This window comes from Hoplias malabaricus, chromosome 8 (assembly GCF_029633855.1).
Source record: "Hoplias malabaricus isolate fHopMal1 chromosome 8, fHopMal1.hap1, whole genome shotgun sequence".
Taxonomy (NCBI): Eukaryota; Metazoa; Chordata; class Actinopteri; order Characiformes; family Erythrinidae; genus Hoplias; species Hoplias malabaricus.
The window spans coordinates 7,960,586-7,982,828 of NC_089807.1; the positions used below are offsets into that span (position 1 = coordinate 7,960,586).

A 22,243-nucleotide genomic window follows, 5' to 3' on the forward strand; every position below is an offset into this window, starting at 1 on the left:
TAAAGGTCCTATAACTGACTTGCACTAATAAAGGTCCCAGTGAATAAAGTGTAACGCATAGTGAATAGACCATTTATAAATGTGCAGTTCATTCATCACTGAGCAATTAACGTTAATAAGCCCCTAATTTGTGTTCTTTAAAGTAGTGTTACCAAAATAATTGTTTATTTCAGTCATTTCTCTCAATCCGTTCATCATTGAAATGGTCAGACGCTGAGGAGGTCCGTGTATGTTTTTAAATAACGTCCGTAAACGAGGCACAAGGTGTAGTCTGGACAGTGAACAGAGCTCTTTATCCGGAGCGTCTGGCAGTAAAACCGTTTGCCGTCTAGTGCCGACAGTGACAGCAGGGTGCTGCCTCACGTTATCTCTGCTTTTTCACCACGAGGAAAAACTCTCAGCCGCTTTCCGTGAAGACACGCTGCTGACTGTTAACAAGCTATTGATCAAGCACGAGCCCCCTTTCCAATTACTGAGCCTTCTCTTGCATAGCAGCGTTACAGAAGACAGAGCTCCAGCGGAGGGTTTTACTCAGAGTTTACTGAGGAGTGCGAGGGAAATTCCTGCAACTTTGTTCTACTGTGAAGAGAACGTGGATCAGAAGATGGGGAACTGTCAGGGTTCTTTAAACATGAAGGTGCTCAGTAGGGTTCTTTGGAGAGAAATTGCAGAAGGGCCACTTTTCAGTGCAGGGTTCTGAAGTGGGGGGTCTGATCTGAAAGAGGACGATGGTGCCGAGTGAATCACCATGATTGGGTTTGAAGTGTGGGGGGCGGGACCTAATCTTATCTATGGAGATTTGATTGGACGATCAGAGGAGTGTGTTTCAAAGCAGTGATGGAAAGCTTGACTCATTGGTCGGGGTGGAGGCGGGGGCATTTTATGACATCATATGATTGGTTAATAGACGTTTTCCCAACCACAGGCTTTTGCTGTTTTAGAGTACAACACCCTACCTGCGTTTGATTAAACACTACGATGAAGTGTTCAGTTTTAATTGAACATTTAGAAGGCTACCTGTTGCCATGGTAACCCCAGCATTTGATTGAAAGGCTTTATACTTGATATTGGAACATTGCTGTGAGGATTTGATGAGAGTTAGCCACTCCAACTCGTCCCAAACTTAGATGGATGTCTGTCACTCCACAGGATGCAGTCCCACTGATCACAGTTCAGTGCCAGGAGGCTTTATCTAACCCTTTGCAATGGGCAAGGTGACCTTATGCTCATGTGCAGCTACTCCAATGCTTCCCATTCTGTTAAAGCTTCTATTTTCACTACTTTGGCTGAGTTCTCTTATTTCTCTGGCTTTATTGCGTTCATTTTAAGTGATTTAACTCTGCCTTTGATCTCAGGCACATCACAGAAGTTTGAAATACACTGTTGAGTTCCCAGACGAGGTCAGAGGGCGATGGCTTGTTGAATCCCGTGCCTTCAGACGTAGGCAGTGCACAAAAAACTGACAGTGTGGTCTGAAGCACGGGGCGGTCCGCTCCAGACAAAGGCAGGGGCACGAGCACTGAACAACTGAGTGTTTTGTAACGTGTCCACGTTAAGCTGGCTATTTTTTTTTTTGTTTACTCTGGATGAGAGAGCTGATGGGGTCAGTCTGGACTCTGACCTAAAGGGTGTGGTTTGGACTGAGCTGGAACTTCCCGAAGTGTGTTTGAGCTGGAACTAAAATCTCCGGCCTGTTTTAAAAGCACTGGTGTGTGGCGCTGTCACTCTCTTCAGCTGTGGAGTAGAGAGGGTCCCTGAGGGGCAAACGAGTCCTGACACACACATACATACACACACACACACACACACACGTATACACACAGACACTCACACACACACACACGTATACACACAGACACACACACACACACATAGAGCTCAACACTATTCAACTGCAGCCTCTTTAGTCCTACATCATGTGTCTGTCACTTCCCATTAGTCATATCTAGCCACCCAACACACAAACACACACACACACACTCACAGCGTGTGTTTGGCGATCTCTCTTCGGCAGAGCAGGACTTGGAGCACGTTCGACTCTACTACGATTTAATTTGCTTTGGAGGAGATGGGACAGAGCGTCAAATTATAGCTAACGAGCAAAATCAATCAGCGAGGGCGGAGATAAGCCCAGAGCCAGTCAACTCTGATTGATTCCAGCTTCGGCCGGCGGGGGATGGAACCTGACAGATAAACGGAGGGAGAGAGAGAGAGAGAGAGAGAGAGAGAGCTGTGTTCCAAAAACAGGTACAAACACAAAGCAAAGGTGAGAGCGAGACTCAGAGTAAAGGGTTAACCCTTAGAGCTCAGAGTTTACTGCCATTGAAGAAAACATAGCTGAATATAAATAATATTTATTACTCTCTCAGCTCATGGGAAAATGAAAGGTGCATATTCTCAACTTTTATTCAGTGCCAGGTTTGATTTTACAGCAAATATGAAAAAGAGCATTTCATTTTGGTTTAAATTTGGTGAAACATTTTGTAGATAAAGACATATTTATTTATTATTATTATTTTTTTTTATTTTTTTGGGGGACACTGGAGGGTCAGTCTCATGTGTTGATACAAAATGCTGAAGTGTAATTCATTCATTCATTCATTATCTGTAACCCTTATCCAGTTAAAGGTCGCAGTGGGTCCAGAGCCTACCTGGAATCATTGGGCGCAAGGCAGGAATACACCCTAGAGGGGGCGCCAGTCCTTCACAGGGCAACACACACACTCACATTCACTCACACACACACACACCCCTACGGACACTTTTGAGCCACCAATCCACCTGCCAACGTGTGTTTTTGGACTGTGGGAGGAAACCGGAGCACCCGGAGGAAACCCGAGCACCCGGAGGAAACCCACACAGACACAGGGAGAACACACCACACTCCTCACAGACAGTCACCCGGAGGAAACCCACGCAGACACAGGGAGAACACACCACACTCCTCACAGACAGTCACCCGGAGGAAACCCACGCAGACACAGGGAGAACACACCACACTCCTCACAGACAGTCACCCGGAGGAAACCCACACAGACACAGGGAGAAGACACTGCACTCCTCACAGACAGTCACCCGGAGGAAACCCACACAGGGAGAACACACCACACTCCTCACAGACAGTCACCCGGAGGAAACCCACACAGACACAGGGAGAACACACCACACTCCTCACAGACAGTCACCCGGAGGAAACCCACGCAGACACAGGGAGAACACACCACACTCCTCACAGACAGTCACCCGGAGGAAACCCACGCAGACACAGGGAGAACACACCACACTCCTCACAGACAGTCACCCGGAGGAAACCCACACAGACACAGGGAGAACACACCACACTCCTCACAGACAGTCACCCGGAGGAAACCCACGCAGAAACAGGGAGAACACACCATACTCCTCACAGACAGTCACCCGGAGGAAACCCACGCAGAAACAGGGAGAACACACCACACTCCTCACAGTCACCCGGAGGAAACCCACGCAGACACAGGGAGAACACACCACACTCCTCACAGACAGTCACCTGGAGGAAACCCACACAGACACAGAGAGAACACACCACACTCCTCACAGAGAGTCACCCGGAGGAAACCCACGCAGACACAGGGGCTGAAGTGTAATGCTATATATAATCAATGTAAATGATTGTCTAAACATGAAAATAAAGTTGAATATCACGGCCAAACTAAGGTTGAGGTGTAGACAGCACTAATGTGGACAGAAAAGACACAGCGGCCAGAAAGAGGGCAGCAGCTGTGATGAACAGAACACAGAGAAGAGAAATAAGGATCAGTGAGATCAGTGTAAGAGCCACGTTCAGTTCAGAATGAACAAGGTTCAATGTGTTGAGCTGCGGGGGTCAGGGACAGGGCTGGGACAGTGAAGAACAGACATCAGGTCAGAGACTGGCTGTGTGACTCCTCCACTGACGAAGAGTCGTTCAAGTTCAAGATTAACTGAGGACTTTCTGTCTGTTTGTTGTGGGTCTGAGATGACTTTAAAAGTGTATTTCCTCTTATTCTCCCTCGTCCTCCGAGGGGGATCAGTTCTGTTTCTTAATGAAACGTCTGTGACCCGCTTTGGTCCAAACCCCACGAGCCCCACAGCAGTGTTCTCCCCCTGTGTAAACAGCACCTGTTCCTTTAAATGATAATGAGCCGCTCGCTGTTCACCCCGACCCCGAGCGCACAGCAGTGAGGAGCGAGGAGCAGAAGCTCTGGTTTTTAGCCGTTTTCACTCAGTGCTCTTATTTCTCTGCGCTCGTTGTGTCTGTTTCGCTGCTTTTAACCTCGTTGAGGGGGCGGGGCAATTCTGAAATCTCTGCTCTTGATGTCAGAAGCAGAGCAGGATCAGAACGTTTTTTCTCAGACATGGACAGCCCCTCAAACCCAGAAATCTCACACAATGGGTCTGTCCCAAAACCTAGTGCTCTGTCTAAATAGAGAGCAGTTTAAGTCACAGTGTGTGCTCCCGACATGTGTGCTGTTCCAGTTTTGAGATACCTCATTATGCTGTCTAATATAATAATAATCTTAATTTGGCCAAATTCTAAGGCAGCATTGAACCCTTTCTCAACCATGAGGGCATTCCCAGGATGCAACGCTAGAACAACTACCGTCCATTTCACTCTTCTGTCAGAGCAAAATAATTACAATTACAATAAAAACAGGAAGATTAGAAATGTGGTGGGCGGAAACATGCCGTGATGCAGTCGCTCTCTGTCTAGAGCATCTCAATAATCTGCCTCATGAGGACAGACGACAGTTCGAATGCTGTCTACTGAAACTGAAGCTGTCTGTGGAGTCAGTGCCTACCTAGGAAGCTCACTAGGTTTTGGGACAGACCCAATGCTATCAACCTGTAAGTGTGAGGAATACATCTTTCCTCTGAGACATGTCAAGCTCCACTGCTTCTTTCGAACTGTTGCTAACACAATGCCCCTGGACAGCTCAACACTTGGAGGAGAGCTTAAGCCCTCAAATCTGTGATGTCGAGCTAACAGACTCTATCTATCTATCTATACACTTATATAGTGCCTTTCTAGATACCCAAGGACGCGTTACAATCCACACTGCTCAGAACACTCAATCCACACACTGGTGAGAAGCGGCAGCCAAACGCGCACAGCGTACTCTCAACCAGGAACGACCGTCCACCTGGAGGACTGCATCGGGCACTAGGGTTTCACTCAGGACAGAGCGCCAATCCATATCTGGGCTCACACTCATTCACTCACACATTCACTCACACACCAGGACATTTTTATTAGAGAAGCCAATTCACCTACCCTCCATGTTTTTGGACTGTGGGAGGAAACCGGAGCCCCCGGAGGAAACCCACGCAGACACAGGAAGAACATGGAAACTCCACCCAGATGGGACTTGAACCCAAAATCCCAGCGCTGGGAGACGAACGTACTCACCACTAAGCCACCGTGCCGCCCACTAACCACTAGTGCAACACTAGTGAAAGTCAGATTTAGAGTGACATTAGGTATTGTTTTTACCTTAAAAGTGCAGCTTAAAATTGTGATGCTCCACTAATCTGAGCATAATCAGAGAAGAGGAAGAGCCTCTGTTGTTGCTACTCTGGGTTCAAGGCTGCAGAAACTTCACTATGTGACTTCTGTAAGAGGGTAGTAAACCACACCCTCCCTCCACCTCCCACTACCTGATTGATACGATTATATCAGCTAACACGCACCCACGAGGCTGTAATCAGCGCCCCTTTAAGACTGAAGTGTGTCGTGTGCACACTGATAAACTGCATTCCTCACCTTGATGGGATGTTTGAGTGGGCTTTGTGTGGTGTATTAAGGCGAGAGAAAGGGGGCTATTTGTTGTTAGTGAAGGTCACTCTCTCGGCCTCTTCTCTGGCCTCTTCCCAGCTCACAGAGCAGAGCATTTCTAGTGGGATTAAAGTCGCAGAAGCTTGCAAGAAAATGCTGTCCACAATCACACACACCCACACACACACACACACCCTTAAACATACTTCGTCTCCATCAACATATCCAGATGTCTTTTGTCGCTGGAACCATTTCGACAACAAGCAAGACTTCACACCTTATACACTGCTTTTAGACGGCAGCTCTGCTTTTTCCTTTTCTGAATGTGTGAAGACGCTCACACAATAACTCTCTCTCTCTCTCTCTCTCTCTCTCTCGTGTTCTCTCTTTCTCACACACACTCAGCAAAGTTTCCCTGCACGACTCGTCTGCAAACTTTGCTCGCTTTGACGGCTGTGTGACAGGCTGGTTTTATCCTTCCTCTAAAGGCAGAGGCAAATGGACGGGCAATTACGCCTTATGGCCAGTGTGTACTGACATCCCTGCATATTGGATGGCTCTTTAAATAGCCTCCCATCAGCCACAATGGCTCTCTAAGAGCTCCTAACAAAAAAAAAAGGGGGGAAAAAAACAGAAGGTAAAAAAATAAAATAAAAAACACAAGGGGCTATTTTAACCGCTGGCGTAATGCGGCCATCGATCCAGAACCGAAAGAGAGTCTGACTCTGCTTGGCGTTTGAGTCGACATATTTGTTTCAGTGCTGTGCCGTTAGCTGTTGTGATTATAGACACTTTTTAATGGACGCTTCGTGTCGGCGGAGTGTCGAAAATGTCGCACGGTTCGGATGTGCCTCTCGTCTCACTGCAGTTTTTTGGTCTCTGTGAAGGTCTTCCTTGTTAGGAGAGTTTGAAGATAGTGCTCGGACAGCAAGTTCCCCCTTAAAAAAGTGACAGCCCCGGACAGGTGTCCCACGTTCTCAGACGGCCTGCAGTCACTGAGTCTGCGTTTAAGCTTCCGCACGTCCACAGAGCTCTCTGACGCTTACAGAGTGTCAATTAGACCTGGAGAAACAGACCAAGACTGGCTAGGTAATGTCGGTGTGTCTCACTCAGAGAGAGAGAGAGGGATATTTACAGCATAAGAAAATGATGTCTTAACTAAGTGCTGTAACACTGTAATGGATCATTCCTATTCTACAATGAGGTTGGTTGAGTCATGTTATGAAGTACATAGTGTAGTATGTAGTACATAGTGTTTATTTTTCTGGACAAATCCATTAAAATTAGAGATAGTGAGAGCATTGTTACCGTGGTTTTACTAAATTTACAAATGATTCTACACTTGTTTCCAGAAATTGTTTTTAAAATTTTGAAAGTAGCTTTTCTGAAGTTTGATTTTTTTTTTTTTAAAGAAGATGTGAAATACTGAACAGTGCCCCCTGTGGAGTCATGTATAATACTATGTTCGTATGTTTGGTGGTGAATGAATGAGTGGGTGAGTGAGTGAACATGAGCGAATGAGCAAGTGAATGACAGTTCCATAACTCCCTGAGTTAGCTTAGCACCCATGCTCCATGAAGCTCTTTGTGTGTATATAAAGTAGCTTAGCTTTTTATTTCATTCATTCATTCATTCATTCATTCATTCATTATCTGTAGCCCTTATCCATTTAAGGGTTGCGGTGGGTCCAGAGCCTACCTGGAATCATTGGGTGCAAGGGCGGGAATACACCCTGGAGGGAGCGCCAGTCCTTCACAGGGCAACACACACACACTCACACCTACAGACACTTTTGAGTCGCCAATCCACCTACCGATTGTTTTTGGAGCGTGGGAGGAAACCAGAACACCACACACCACACAGACAGTCACCCGGAGGAAACCCACGCAGACACAGGGAGAACACACCACACACCACACAGACAGTCACCCGGAGGAAACCCACGCAGACACAGGGAGAACACACCACATTTCTCACAGAGACTCACCCGGAGGAAACCCACGCAGACACAGGGAGAATACACCACACTCCTCACAGACAGTCACCCGGAGGAAACCCACGCAGACACGGGGAGAACACACCACATTTCTCACAGAGACTCACCCGGAGGAAACCCACGCAGACACAGGGAGAACACACCACATTCCTCACAGAGAGTCACCCGGAGGAAACCCACACAGACACAGAGAGAACACACCACACTCCTCACAGACAGTCACCCGGAGGAAACCCACGCAGACACAAGGAGAATACACCACACCGCACGCAGACACAAGGAGAATAGACCACACTCCTCACAGACAGTCACCCGGAGGAAACCCACGCAGACACAGAGAGAACACACCACACTCCTCACAGACAGTCACCTGGAGGAAACCCACACAGACACAGGGAGAACACACTCACAGACAGTCACCCAGAGGAAACCCATGCAGACACAGGGAGAACACACCACACTCCTCACAGACAGTGACCCGGAGGAAACCCACGCAGACACAGGGAGAACACTCTCACAGACAGTCACCCGGAGGAAACCCACACAGACACAGGGAGAACACACCACACTCCTCACAGACAGTCACCCGGAGGAAACCCACGCAGACACAGGGAGAACACTCTCACAGACAGTCACCCGGAGGAAACCCACGCAGACACAGGGAGAACACACCACACTCCTCACAGACAGCCACCCGGCGCGGGACTTGAACCCACAACTTCTAGGACCCTGCAGCTGTAACAGAGACACTACCTGCTGTTCCACTGTGATGCTGTGATCACATTAAACTCATTTCATAAGATTAAATTAATTAAGAAAATAAATTAAAGTAAGATTTTTTGTTAAATAAACAATCACACAAACAAAACAGTCTGAAATAGAAACTGTGCCTTAATCGCAGTCACCACATCTCTATGCACTAGATCAGGTTTCTTTAAGTGGTAAGAATATAACAGTATAACAGTAACAGAATTGTTTTTCTCTCTCAATGCTTTTATTGAGATATTGTGTGTGTGTGTGTGTGTAGCAGGGTCATTAGTACAACCTGACTGTGTAAACCCCGTAGATCACTTCATCTCCACAGAGAAATAGTGAAATACTGAAATCTGTGGAGAAGTGTAATTTAGATTCATCAGAGCTGGCTCTTAAGAAACATCTAAAATCACCCTGAGGTTCCTCTGTCTTTGAGGAGCGTCTGAAAGCTGCACATTATCATCCATAAAAGCACATTATAATAAGGCATAATTAGGGGGAAATAAACAGGCTGAATATTCCACGGTTGTTCTTGTCATTACCATCGTTCAGCACCAGGTTTAACACAGAGAGAGAGAGAGTGCTGCCAGATGTTCAGACATCAGGACCAGACAGAGAGGAACAAGGCACACAGTTGTGTGTAAATGTGTGGGCACTCCTTAATTAATGACATATTGATGATTTTATTTGTCTATTTATTATGTTCCACCCTCATATGTTCCACAGGTTAACACCTCCCTCAATCACACACACTGCCCCGAACATGGGCGTAAGACATGTGGAGCTCCACAGCTGCTTTTCCCACTGATGTTCACAAAACACCACTGCAAAGCTCTACAAGCTTAGAGGAGAACACTAACCGTGCAGACCTGCTATGAGGGATGACCGTGGCTTAGCGAGGCTCAAAAATGTCACAGAAATGAGGGAGAGAACAAACCTGGCCTCGCTCCCTCAGGGGCCTCCCCTCTCTCTTCCCAGTCACATTGTAAATGTACACACACTCTCATTCTCCTCCACTTCAGCAATGAATCGTTTCCTTATTGTACTTCGTAGTATTATCATTATTTTACATGATCCAACCAATCACAGGGAAAAACAAGGATAGATAAATGACTAAAATTCACTCCAGAAATGTGAAGCATTTCTGTTTTACTTCATTGTGATTTGTATTTATTTTACAATCAATAAGTGATGTGTTTTCTGTTAGTGATGGCCCTACACCAAATCAACAGTTTGTCTTCACTATCATTTGGTAGCTTAGTGTTAAGATAAGTTCAGGTTAAGTTCAGGTGTAGGTCTTGGGTTAAGTTCAGGTGTAGGTTTTGGGTTAAGTTTAGTTTAGGTGTAGTTTTGGGTTAAGTTTAGGTGTAGGTTAAGGTGTAGATTTTGGGTTAAGTTTAGGTGTAGGTTTCGGGTTAAGTTTAGGTGTAGGTTCAGGTTTAGATTTTGGGTTAAGTTTAGGTGTAGGTTCAGGTGTAGGTTTCGGGTTAAGTTTAGGTGTAGGTTTCGGGTTAAGTTTAAGTGTAGGGTCAGGTGTAGGTTTTGGGTTAAATTTAGGTGTAGGTTCAGGTGTAGGTCTCGGGTTAAGTTTAGGTGTAGGTCTCTGGTTAAGTTTAGGTGTAGGTTTCGGGGTAAGTTTAGGTGTAGGTTGAGGTGTAGGTTTTAGGTTAAGTTTAGGTGAAAGTTGAGGTGTAGGTTTTAGGTTAAGTTTAGTTTAGGTGTAGGTTCAGGTGTAGGTTTTGGGTTAAGTTTAGTTTAGGTGTTGGTTGAGGTTTAGGTTTTGGGTTAAGTTTAGGTGTAGGTTTCTGGTTAAGTTTAGGTGTAGGTTCAGGTGTAGGTTTCTGGTTAAGTTTAGGTGTAGGTTCAGGTGTAGGTTTCGGGTTAAGTTTAGGTGTAGGTTCAGGTGTAGGTTTAGGTGTAGGTCTCTGGTTAAATTTAGGTGTAGGTTTCGGGTTAAGTTTAGGTGTAGGTTCAGGTGTAGGTTTTGGGTTAAGTTTAGGTGTAGGTTTCGGGGTAAGTTTAGGTGTAGGTTGAGGTGTAGGTTTAGGTGTAGGTCTCTGGTTAAATTTAGGTGTAGGTTTCGGGTTAAGTTTAGGTGTAGGTTCAGGTGTAGGTTTTGGGTTAAGTTTAGTTTAGGTGTAGGTTGAGGTGTAGGTTTTGGGTTAAGTTTAGGTGTAGGTTTCAGGTTAAGTTTAGTTTAGGTGTAGGTTCAGGTGAAGTTTTAGGTTAATTTTAGTTTAGGTGTAGGTTCATGTGTAGGTTTTGGGTTAAGTTTAGTTTAGGTGTAGGTTCAGGTGTAGTTTTAGGTTAAGTTTAGGTGTAGATTGAGGTGTAGGTTTTAGGTTAAGTTTAGGTGGAGGTTCAGGTGTAGGTTTTGGGTTAAGCTTAGTTTAGGTGGAGGTTCAGGTGTAGGTTTTGGGTTAGGTTTAGTTTAGGTGTAGGTTTTGGGTTAAGTTTAGTTTAGGTGTAGGTTGAGGTGTAGGTTTTGGGTTAAGTTTAGGTGTAGGTTTCAGGTTAAGTTTAGTTTAGGTGTAGGTTCAGGTGAAGTTTTAGGTTAATTTTAGTTTAGGTGTAGGTTCATATGTAGGTTTTGGGTTAAGTTTAGTTTAGGTGTAGATTGAGGTGTAGGTTTTAGGTTAAGTTTAGGTGGAGGTTCAGGTGGAGGTTTTGGGTTAGGTTTAGTTTTTTACCAAGTATATTTAACATTGCATGACTCCTGGGAATGGTCTTTCATTCAAACGTGTGTGAAATCAGCTGGAGACCAGGCTGAAAAACCTGGGTAACAGCGACTGGTTTGACTCAGTTACTGCTGATGTTTAAAAGTTTTAGCACTAAAATATTAAACTGTGCTTAATAAAATGTAGCGCTTTAGGTCCCATTTAACTCAGTGTGGTGCACCCTGAGTGTGTGCTCTAATGCTGTGAAGTGTTAAAGAGCGTCTTTAGCCTCTGGTCTTCTCTGTGCAGAGCTCCACTGAGCTGAACCTCACAGTTAGAAGCTGCTAATTTTACATTCATGCCCTCAATCACCTTCCACGGCCTGGGCAGTGCTCCCCCTAAACCCGCAGACAAAGAGAGGGATGAATATGACAGATTAACCAGGAGTGGAGTTCCTCAGCCCCTTCTCCGAGGTCCACTCTGCGCTCGGTGCTGTTCTTTTTAAAAAGGTTAATCTCTTTTTTCCTCCTTGTTTGGTTCTGCAGCGGAACACCTCGGGTTAAATGTTTATTGAACTCCAAAACAATTTTCTCTCCCTGGATCATTCGCTTGCTCCACGGTCACGAACCACTTCGCCTGCAAATGGGATCCAGCAGTGGTGTGTGTGTGTGTGTGGGCATGGGTGGGTGTTCTGTAATTTTCTGCCGTTGCTGCTGCAATTCATTAAACCAAGTGCCTTTGTAGTGAGTGTGTGTTAGTTTTTGAGTTTGGGGAAGAATGTGTGTGTGTATGAGAGAGAGAGAGAGAGAGAGATGCAGCGCTGTGTGTGTGAAGCATAGAGGTGGGATTGTCTCTGGGGAGTTCAGATAAGAGTAAACCTCTGACCCGTCTCCTCATGCACACACACACAGAGAGAGAGAGAGCGATTATTAGCTTGAATGAGTGTAAGAGTGAAAGAAGATGAGAAGATGGTAGGAAATGATAAGAGTAGTTCAGAGAGCGATAGAGAGAGAGAACAATCATTCACAAAGCCCCTGATGAGAGATCTAAACAGACCACTGTCTTGTACAGTACTGCTAGGGGGCGCTGTGGTGCTGGGGGTGGAGGTGGAAATGGCTGGGTGGACCTGGAATCATTGATAACTTAAAGCTATAGTCCTTAAGTTTTGGAGATTTGGGGATTTAGAGACCTCTCTGGTGAGAATGTGGAATTACACCAAGCATGCGGATGAGTACTTTTACAACGTAATGTGGTGTGAACTCAGAGCGTATGAATCTTACAAACATTTAAAATTAGTGCAGTGACGGTGTGGAGTATTCACAAGAGAGAGAATAAGCTCAGTCTAACTGTTCTTTTCCATAATTGGGAAGTAGAAAATATTAATCACGTCCAGAACCACAAGGAAACTAGTTTGGAGTGTGTCCAACATCTATATACAACGTCCACTCAGTCACTTTATATAGAAAATGACAGTGAGAACAGCCTTTCAAACTGAGAGAATAGTGATAGGTGGCTATTTACCATTTGTTTGTTTGTTTGCACAAACAGTACATGAAAACCTACCAGTCCAATCAGTTTTTAGATTGAATATACTAGGCATTGCAGGAATGGTTGTACCAGCACAGTTCTACAATTAATACAGTATTTTGCCACCACCTACCTTATTAATACTACTAGTTTAAATTGTAAAAAAAAAATCTTAGTTACTGGAGCTTTAAAGGCAATGACGATGAATCTGGGGGGCTACTGTTTGGTGACAAACGATCCCAAAATGTGTGTCCATTCAGAAGCTCTGTCATTTTTCATGGTGGAATGGTGTGTTTGAGTTTGATGCCAAATGTATCTTGTTGGTGTCTGAAGTGTAAATTGTCTGTAAGTTTTTATTCACAGTTTGAATTCTCACAGAAACTCATTTGTAACTCGAGCTGTTTAGTTTTGTAGCACTTTCGCTCTGTGATTACTTTCTTGGAAAGTGAGTATTCTTAGTCAGTCCCACCTTAAATAAAGTAATACCTCTAATCTGAAAAATGTCAGCAACAGTAGAGTAACGTCCTTATCTCTGTTTATGCCTTTCAATGTTCAGAGGTCTCTCCACCTTCCAAACACCTCCAGATTCAGTTTCTCGCCTGTGTCTCAGCCAGCAACGCACAAAGAGATCGCCTGAGTCAGTTTGGTCTCAGACCCTTAGTTTATTTCCCCATTTACAGAGCTAGGCCTGCATACACTTGGCCTTTAGCAGTGCAGGGATGGAACAGAGAGCTCAAAACATGAGGCTGTATCTGTCCTTTCCTCCTTCACTTACTAGATCCCACACATTCTGTTCTTCCTTCTTCATTTCAGTGGGTTTTTTTCAGGACCATATTCACACAGAGTATTGTCAAAGCATTAATACCACAAGCCAGAACATTAAGAACATTTCAGAATTAAAAATTCTCAGTTTTATTAATTTGGCTTGTTAAAGCCATATTACTGTTCTTCAAAATCTTATTCCGTTTTCTTCTACCTTCTTATTATTATTCTATTCGCAAAATGTAAAATGCTACTCCTCCTAGGGTTTTCATGCTACAGCCACAAAACTTCACACAGTCATAAATCCTATGCCAACTCGAGTTGCTTGTTCTTTTTGGAGCGATCCAACTTACGGATTTCAGAATACGAGCTTTCAAAATGATGAAATTTTCCCATAGGAATGCATTGGCTGAAAATCCAACCGACTCTCAGTCAGTTTTGAAGCTACAGCCACGAAATTTGACTGTCAGACCCAGATATACAGAGACCCATCATGTCAAAAATCTGACCTCTCGCACTCATCCGTCATGTTTAATCCCTCCTTTAACATCCCTTCTTTCACTTAAATGGGGGATGGCTAGAGTGCGTGATGTCATTGCAGACTAACTCCTCTGTCCGGAAATCCTTTTTTTCACATTTCAGCCGAATATTTCCCCATAATTTCCTCATATTTTCACCTAGAGACTTCATTTAAAATGGCAGAGGAATGTCCCCTTTCTATCACCTGTAAATCTGAGAACATTTGAAAACACGGTTTTTGAATTATGAATTTTTGTTCAGCACTAGGGAGGGTTTTGGCTTCCATAGAGTTCAATGTATTTCAGAGCAGCTCTGTGCATTTTTTTTCAAAAATTTGTTCTGTGATTAACTCATCATGACACAATCAATTATTGCTCAAATTGATTTTTTTTACACCAGATCGATCCCCAGTGTGTTCTTTTCGCTACCATATGTTTGGTTTAAAAATGAACTAGAAAAAGTTTCAAGCTATAAGCATTTGTTTGGAGAGTGGACCCCCGTAGAAATTAATTTAAGTCTGGATTTGGCTGTGTGTGTGTGTGTGTGTGTGTCTGCGTCTGTGTGTGGGAGAGAGGGAGGGACACAGAAATATACAGGCAGACTGTAAGATTTTAAAGGTCATCTTTAAGGTGGAAATCTAAATAACGTTGTTTTCAAGGTGGATGTCTTAATAAAATTGTGGGTTTCTTAAGGTGGGATGTTTTTAAAGGTGGCAATCAAAATGTATTCGCGGTCATTTTAAGGGTTATTTGAGGCAGTCATTAATTTAAGGTGGAAGTCTGATTTAAATAGGGATTTTTTTTAAGTGGAATTTTCTGGTAAGGTGTCAGTCAGTATATTAGAAATCTCTTTAAGCTGGTGGTATTTGAAAGGTAGTATTGGATAGATTGTTCTATAAATTTAAAGTCATAGCTATTAAGTAGCATATAAGCTAATGTAGCAACAATGCTAGCAATACGTGACATGCCAAATTCACGAAAGTTCTTGAACTTTTACCCTCTAGTTATGTTTCTCTCTCTCTCTCTCTCTCTCTGAAAGAGGCCCAAATGCCGGCTCCCTCTCAGCACTGCTCTGCTGGAGAATGGCAGTAATGAGACATTGTCTGACATATCTTTATTTCAGGAGTCTCTCTCAGCTCCAGCTCTGGTTAGCTGCTAAGTTAGCCTAGCGAACTCTGAGCTTAGTTTAGTTCAGGTTTAGCTAGCTGGCTGATGCTGGGGACAGACTACACAGTATGTATTTCATGATGGTCACTATGTCAGATTAGGTAATAATAATGTCTTAAATTAGTCCATTCCTTGTTCTTGACGCTCATGTTGCATTGCTACTGTACTCATATTCACATCAGTAGTGTACTGACCAATTGTGTGACTGTGTGGTGTGGAGGCTGTACTGTGGCTGACAGGAAGGCCCTACAAAAGACGCACATCATAGACGCACAACTACCTGCCATCAACAACCTTCGCCGCCAGCACTGTGTACAAAAACAACATCACATTTGGATCCAAAATGGCTGACTTCAAAATGGCCACCATGTCACCACCCATCTTGAAAAGTTTACCCCCTCCCATATACTAATGTGCCACAAACAGGAAATTAATATCACCAACCATTCCCATTTTATTAAGGTGTATCCCTATAAATGACCCACCCTGTAGAATAATGCAAATACAGCACTTTAAAGAGCATGGAACTTTTAGCAAATATGTAGTTATTAAACACATTCAAACATTGGAAATCATTTTCAAACAAACAAGATATTGCAAAGAACAGAGAAAACCAGCGAACAGAGCGAGTGTCTAAATTAGTGTCAGTGTTCATTCTTATGTAAACAAATGCACAAGAAAACACAAAGGGCAACATTGAGGTCACTAAAACTATTGAGGAAATGTCCATATATTGTACGATAAGTGGATAACGTAATTACTGTGACAAGTCTAATGTCTACAGAGCTCTGCACTTCTGGTTCTGATCCTTTGTTTTCAAGCCCTGCATTTTAAAACCCCAGTGTCACGTCAAATTATGTCTCTCCATCAATTTGGTTCAACAGCTTTGCACTGTGTAAAAGTTTTATGGTGCATGGACAAATGGAAATGTTTTGAGACTGTGATCATATCATCACTGTCCAAGGAAAAACCTGGATAGTAAATTTACAGGAGAAGGAAAAGCCTTCCCATGTCACTCCAGTCTTGGCTTCTTTACATTGCCTCCCAGTGCATTGCAGAATTCACTATAAGATTTTATTGATGGCTTTTAAAGCCTTGGATGGTTGTGCACCTGTTTATATTGTGTACATGCTTTACATGTCCACGCCTGTAAGATCTTTAAGGTCAACGTCACTGTCACTTTTATTTGGCCCATGGGCTCATCTCAAGCTTAAAGGGGATGGTGCCTTTGCTGTTGCTGCACACAAAGTCACCAAAAGACTCCCAAGCGCCATTAGCTTTGCCTCATTGCTAACTGTTTTTAAATCCAAAAACTAATTTATCTCACCCTGCTTTCAGCAGCTGTTAATCTGGTGAAAGGTGGATTGAAGGATTGATGTCTGTGTTAGTGTTTGATGTCTGTTTGTGTTGTGTAAGTGGTGATCTGAGGAGCTGTTTCCTTCTTTATAAAAATAAAATTTACTTACTTACTTACTTCAGTGGATGTCAGTGTAAAAACATTGTATTCCAATGTCATTGTGGGGCACCAAGTGAAGGACAGCCGTTGTGTCCAAGTGATGTATTCAACAACAAATCCACAAAATGGAGATGCATGTTTTTCACTGGACAGTGACGACACAGATCTTCAGAACGTAGTTGCACACATCCTCACTTCTTTTTGAGTTCACACTGTAATCAGACTTTAAAGTGGACTTATTTGCTTTGTCTGGATCTCTTCACATTAGAGCTGCCACAGAGCTCAGAACCCAGCCCTGCAACACTCAACACTCATCTAAGGGCTGTATATTCTTATATTCACATATGCAAAAGAAACCATGACTCAACAGACTGAAACAGTCCAAGTGTGAAAACTCTCTCTCTCTCTCTCTCTCTCTCTCTCTCTCTCACTCACAGGGAGTTAACAGTATGTTTGAGGTCATTCTGATGGGGAATAACTCTGACCACTTCACCATCTCGCCGACGTCGGTGCAGGGTCGAGCTGATATCCGAGTGCGAGTAGCCGTGCCTCTGGACTTTGAGACGATCAGGAGCTACAGCTTCTCTGTGAGTAAACTGTTGACTTTGACCTGACCTGTTCTGACCTGAACCGGACTGGACCCTGACCTGACCCTCACCTGGTCTGTACTGATTCTATTCCATTATTAATATTAAATGAGCAATCAGTCGTTTTCCACAATCACAGTTCTTCATGTGCCCTCTCCGCCCGCCCCTATTTCAGACCTATTTCAAAGCTTACCCCTTGAATTTGTGGCCACAGCGTGATTTGGCCAATTGAAATACAGCTTCCAAATTGCAAATAGGTACCTGTTCACACATTGATAACAGCCATGAAAACACCTGCGTTTCAGGCTGAATTACAGCAGAGGTTAAGGATAGGGAGCGCGGTCTCCTTTCATGGTTTTGATATATATTTCTGAACAAATGACACAAAAATAAAGTTCAAAACTGTTTTTAGGTTTGTTTTAATTGATTTATTTATTTGTAAATAATTGGAAATCTCAATAATGTGGAATTAAGGAGATATTAAAGATATTATATCAGCAGCTTTTGTCTCTCACTGAGGCCTGTTCAGTCTACAGTCAGAACTCAGCAGCCAGAGGAGCCACTGGATTCAGAAAAGGTGAGAGGAGCAGTGTTTGATCAGATCATCATCATCATCATCGTCACTGTCATTATTTTCTTTTACCCTTAAGAAAATTTCACACGGAACGCGGTAAATGTGCCACAACCCGCACGCAATAAGATGCTATATTAATCAGTGTAGCCTTTCACAGAGGCTGCGAATGCCATGTGCCACCGCATGCGTGAAGCACAGACATATGCTTTGGGTCTATTTTTGACACACGTTTTTTTATGCAGAAACAGTACAGAATACAGCCATTTTCCTGTATGTTTGATCTAGGCCAATAAACATGTCAACAAACAGCTGTGTTTTAAATTGTAGCAACAGTGTTACACTCAGAGACCAAAGTCAGGTTTTTATTGCTGTTATATTTTTAAGTTTATTTTTATTTAGGTAGCACACTTTTAAAAATAAAAAGGTGCTACTAAATGTTCTTTGAGCGACGCCATAGAAGAACCATTTCGGTTCAATAAAAGAAAAAAAAAATGTTTAAAAAAGTCACATGTGAAGAACTTTTTAAAGCTTTAAAAAGCCATCACTCGGCCTTAAGGTTCTTTACCTATTTAAAAATATCAGCAAAAATGGTTCTTTATGGAACCGAAAGTGGTTCCTCTATGGCATTGCTCAAAGAACTTTTTGCAGCACCTTTATTTTTAAGAGTGTACACAAACAATAAAGACTTGTAGGTGGCATTATTGTGGGAAAAATGTAGAGCAAGCAAAAAGGTCACCGCATTCACCACGGCGCTTCTAGGGTGAAAGTGGCATTAATCCTCGTCAGTGTTGCAGTGGCCCCAGGGCAACAGGCTCAGGCGTCTCTGTCCCCTGGAGCTTTCTCCAGATCCTCCCAGAGGTCCCTCAGACTTTCTCAAGCCAGCTGGGAGATTTAATCCTTCCAGCGAGTCCTGGGTCCCCGCTGGGGCCTTGTTCCCTGTTGGCCGTGTCTGATATACCCCCAGAGAGAGGCGTCCAATTTCTTTGGTCATTACCCAAAACTTATGATCAGGTCACTCTTCACCACCCCCCCTGAGCTCCCGATCCCTCTTCCCTTCCCTCATAAACCTGGCCCCAAAAATACCTGCTCAGATCAGCTGTAACAGGTGTTATAAACGCTGTATGTTGTGCTTCGTCAGAGGATCTTTTAAATGCACTGTGGTATTTGTGATAGTTTCGACTGCTCTTCTCTTCAAGGTCAGAGTGGAGATCTATTCATCTTTTTCGACAGTAAGAAAAGATCTAACTTATTTCACTCGGGCTAAAACACTGACACAAAGCAAAACATTCATCTGTCACTGGGACAGCGCGTCCAAACACCAGCCCAGAGCTGGAATATTAAAAAGACGGCGTCTCTGATACACCACAGCTCAACTCCATCCCAACCCCATTTGAAGGCTGTTGTGCAGCTCGTCTGTTTCAGGCAACATTAATGAAACCACTTCAGAAACGTGCCGTATTGAATAAATATCACGTCCAGAGGCAGTACAGGATCCAAAGCTGTTACAGTTGTCAGACATCATCCAGTGTGTGTTCATTCATAAGGAGGTTTGTATGTATGAATTACATAAAGCAAATTTGCACATAAAGCAGTTCCATCCAAAGAAGCCCATTTCTCTTGAATACACTGTGTATTGTTTGGGAGTTTCACAGTGCGCTGATTAAACTAAAAAAAAAAACGATTTCTTTGTTATTAATAAGTGTGTGTTACAGTGAGAGTTACACTGGAGGGGTATAATAATAACATTTTGTCACATTATTGAGGGCGTCTGGAATATATAGTCATATTTTAAAAATGACAGATGAATTATCAGATATTCTCAGTGAAACTGATAGAACTGTAAGTCATAATTATCCACTGATAATATCAGCCAATCAATTTATCATTAAGGATCTTGTTAATATGCGTAACTGTCCACCCGTTTTTATTTATTACTTGAAGTGCCCTAAGCTGCCGTGAGACTTTATACTTGTGTGTTGGTGTGTACCACCAGATCACCAGGACTGAATCTCAAATATCTCCCTCCACCCTCTGTACGTCATAAAATCATCGTATGTCACATAAATAAAACATTTAAATTGGGCTTTTAGCTTTAGCTCTCCCTGTTTAACACTTAGTGCACTGTCTGTGTGCAGTATTATAACACACAGTGCACTATGTAGGGAGTAGGGCAGTTTTTGGGACGGAGCGTAGTTTGCATGTGATGCCAGGAAAGAAACAAATACAACTCTGGCATTTTTCCCACCTGGGTCTGTCCCCATTTTTCCCCTGAAGCTCTTCCACATCTTTGTTTGGTCTGTGACGTCTAAAACCGTGTTTCCATGGGAAGAAATCTCTTGCTGTGAACTTGCTGCTGTCTGCAGTCTCTGTAGTGTGGACAAGAGCAGTCCATATTTCTGAACTTCCTCAGTTATCTCTCCTCGGCTTGATCCATGTTTGTACAACTGTGGACCAATCAGAGTCACTGTGGTCTGCGTTGTTCCGATGCATAGTTGCATTTCTGAGGGGGGTGGGGGGTGTAGGATTCATGTCCATTCAGTAATATGTATATTGAATATGTCATGAGTCTATCATCACTGAATAGTGAAAAATAAAAATAGACACTTTACAGGAGAAGGAAATACCCTTCATAACCTTCAATGGAAGTCAACTTTGGAGCGTTTCTATTTGTTCATTCTTCATGGAATTAAATGATGTAAAGGACAGCTGCTTTGTTCATGTCAGGGCCGGGAGGACACACGCTATCACACAGCAGACTTTTATTTATACAAAATATAACAAAACAAAGACAGACTTGGACATAATGACCTGGGCAGAGGGAGCTAAACAGAGACCTAGACTAGAGAGACAGATACAGTATAAACTGGGAGACAGATACATACAGACCAAGACAGGGAGAGCTGAACACAGACATGAACAGAGGGAACTAAACAGACAGAGAAAGCTAAACAGACAAACCTAAACAAGTACACAAAGCACAAGGAAGGAACAATAAGAAGCAGACAGACAGACCAAACAAGCACACTCAGGGAAGGAGACTAGACAAAGAGAAATCGCATGTAACGTAAAAGAGGAACAGATGAGACAAACAGACTAGTGAAAGTGGAGCAAGAATGAAATGAAACGAATCGAGGAAAGGGATCGACAGACAGACAGACAGACAGACATAGACTGGAGAGAGCAAAACAAAGGTGGAATTTCCAACAAACAGGAAGTCACACAAAGGAACTTAAATATACATCACAGACAAGGGACACCTGAGACAGATAACGAGGGGGCAGGACTACAAAGGAGACACAACAAGGGGGTGGAACTAAGGCGGGACTAGGGCAGAGACATGAACCATAATAAAAAGAACACATGGCCGGGAAAACAGACAGATGGCAGGACCAAGGCATGACAGTTCAAATGATGGAGTAAACTAACATGGAGATAGTATATAATTGAACAGCGACAATATGCATATCCCATGACATATATTTAACATACATGTTTAAATATATTAAAATGAGACAACAGTAGCTGTTGGAATTATTTCACTCTGATATTTCATACATACAGTCAATTAAATTCATTCATTCATTCATTCATTATCTGTAACCCTTATCCAGTTCAGGGTCGCGGTGGGTCCAGAGCCTACCTGGAATCATTGGGCGCAAGGCGGGAATACACCCTGGAGGGGGCGCCAGTCCTACACAGAGCAACACACACTCACTCACACACTCAGACCTATGGACACTTTTGAGTCGACAATCCACCTACCAACGTGTGTTTTTGGACCGTGGGAAGAAACCAGAACATATTATATATTATTTTATATATATATTAAATATAATACTCCAGTATGTGGAAACATCTCCAGAGTTTAGAATATTTGTAATCGGAGAAGCCACGATCTGAACACTGTGGGAAGAGTTTCAGCTCTGAGTGTAATTCAGTCTCAATAAAGACGCTAAAGCACTTGTGTTTGTTTGGAGTGGCAGCAGCTGAGCTGTTAATTTATTCTGACTGAACAGAGCACAGCCCGGAGCAGCAGGTCCTCCTGTTTGAACTGACACACTGCTGCACTCACCGCTGCCGGGCAGCAGCAGAAAACTACATTTAAATAATGTGTCTTCCCCCGGTTCAGCACGGCACACAATCAGATTTTCTTCTTTTTTTTTTTTCTCTCAGCGGTTTGTTGTTGGAGATTTCTACGAAACCAGGGCAGAGTCCCTAACCCCCGTCCCTGACTGAATTTAAACAGCGCACGGGTCTGTGGAACTGTCGCAATGAAATCTCACTCACTGCCGCTGAATAATTTATACACTGCTGAAACCGTATGAATATATAACTGCTTCTCTAGGCTAATGCTACATGCTTCAGCTGCTCGTTTTATTACGCATCTGTAGTGTTTGGGGAAAAAAGGGCAAACTTTATATGTATTATTACACACTATAAAAACACAGCGGC

General features: G+C 43.5%; 1 protein-coding gene across 2 annotated transcripts in view; it reads left to right on the forward strand.

Moving 5' to 3' along the window:
• Positions 1-22,243, forward strand: part of cdh23 (cadherin-related 23) — a 422,443-nt gene that overhangs the window by 228,788 nt on the left and 171,412 nt on the right. For both annotated transcript variants that reach the window (XM_066679568.1, XM_066679567.1), the window contains exon 12: positions 17,068-17,217. In XM_066679568.1, coding sequence (XP_066535665.1) covers positions 17,068-17,217 — 150 coding nt within the window. The remainder of the gene's footprint in view (positions 1-17,067; positions 17,218-22,243) is intronic.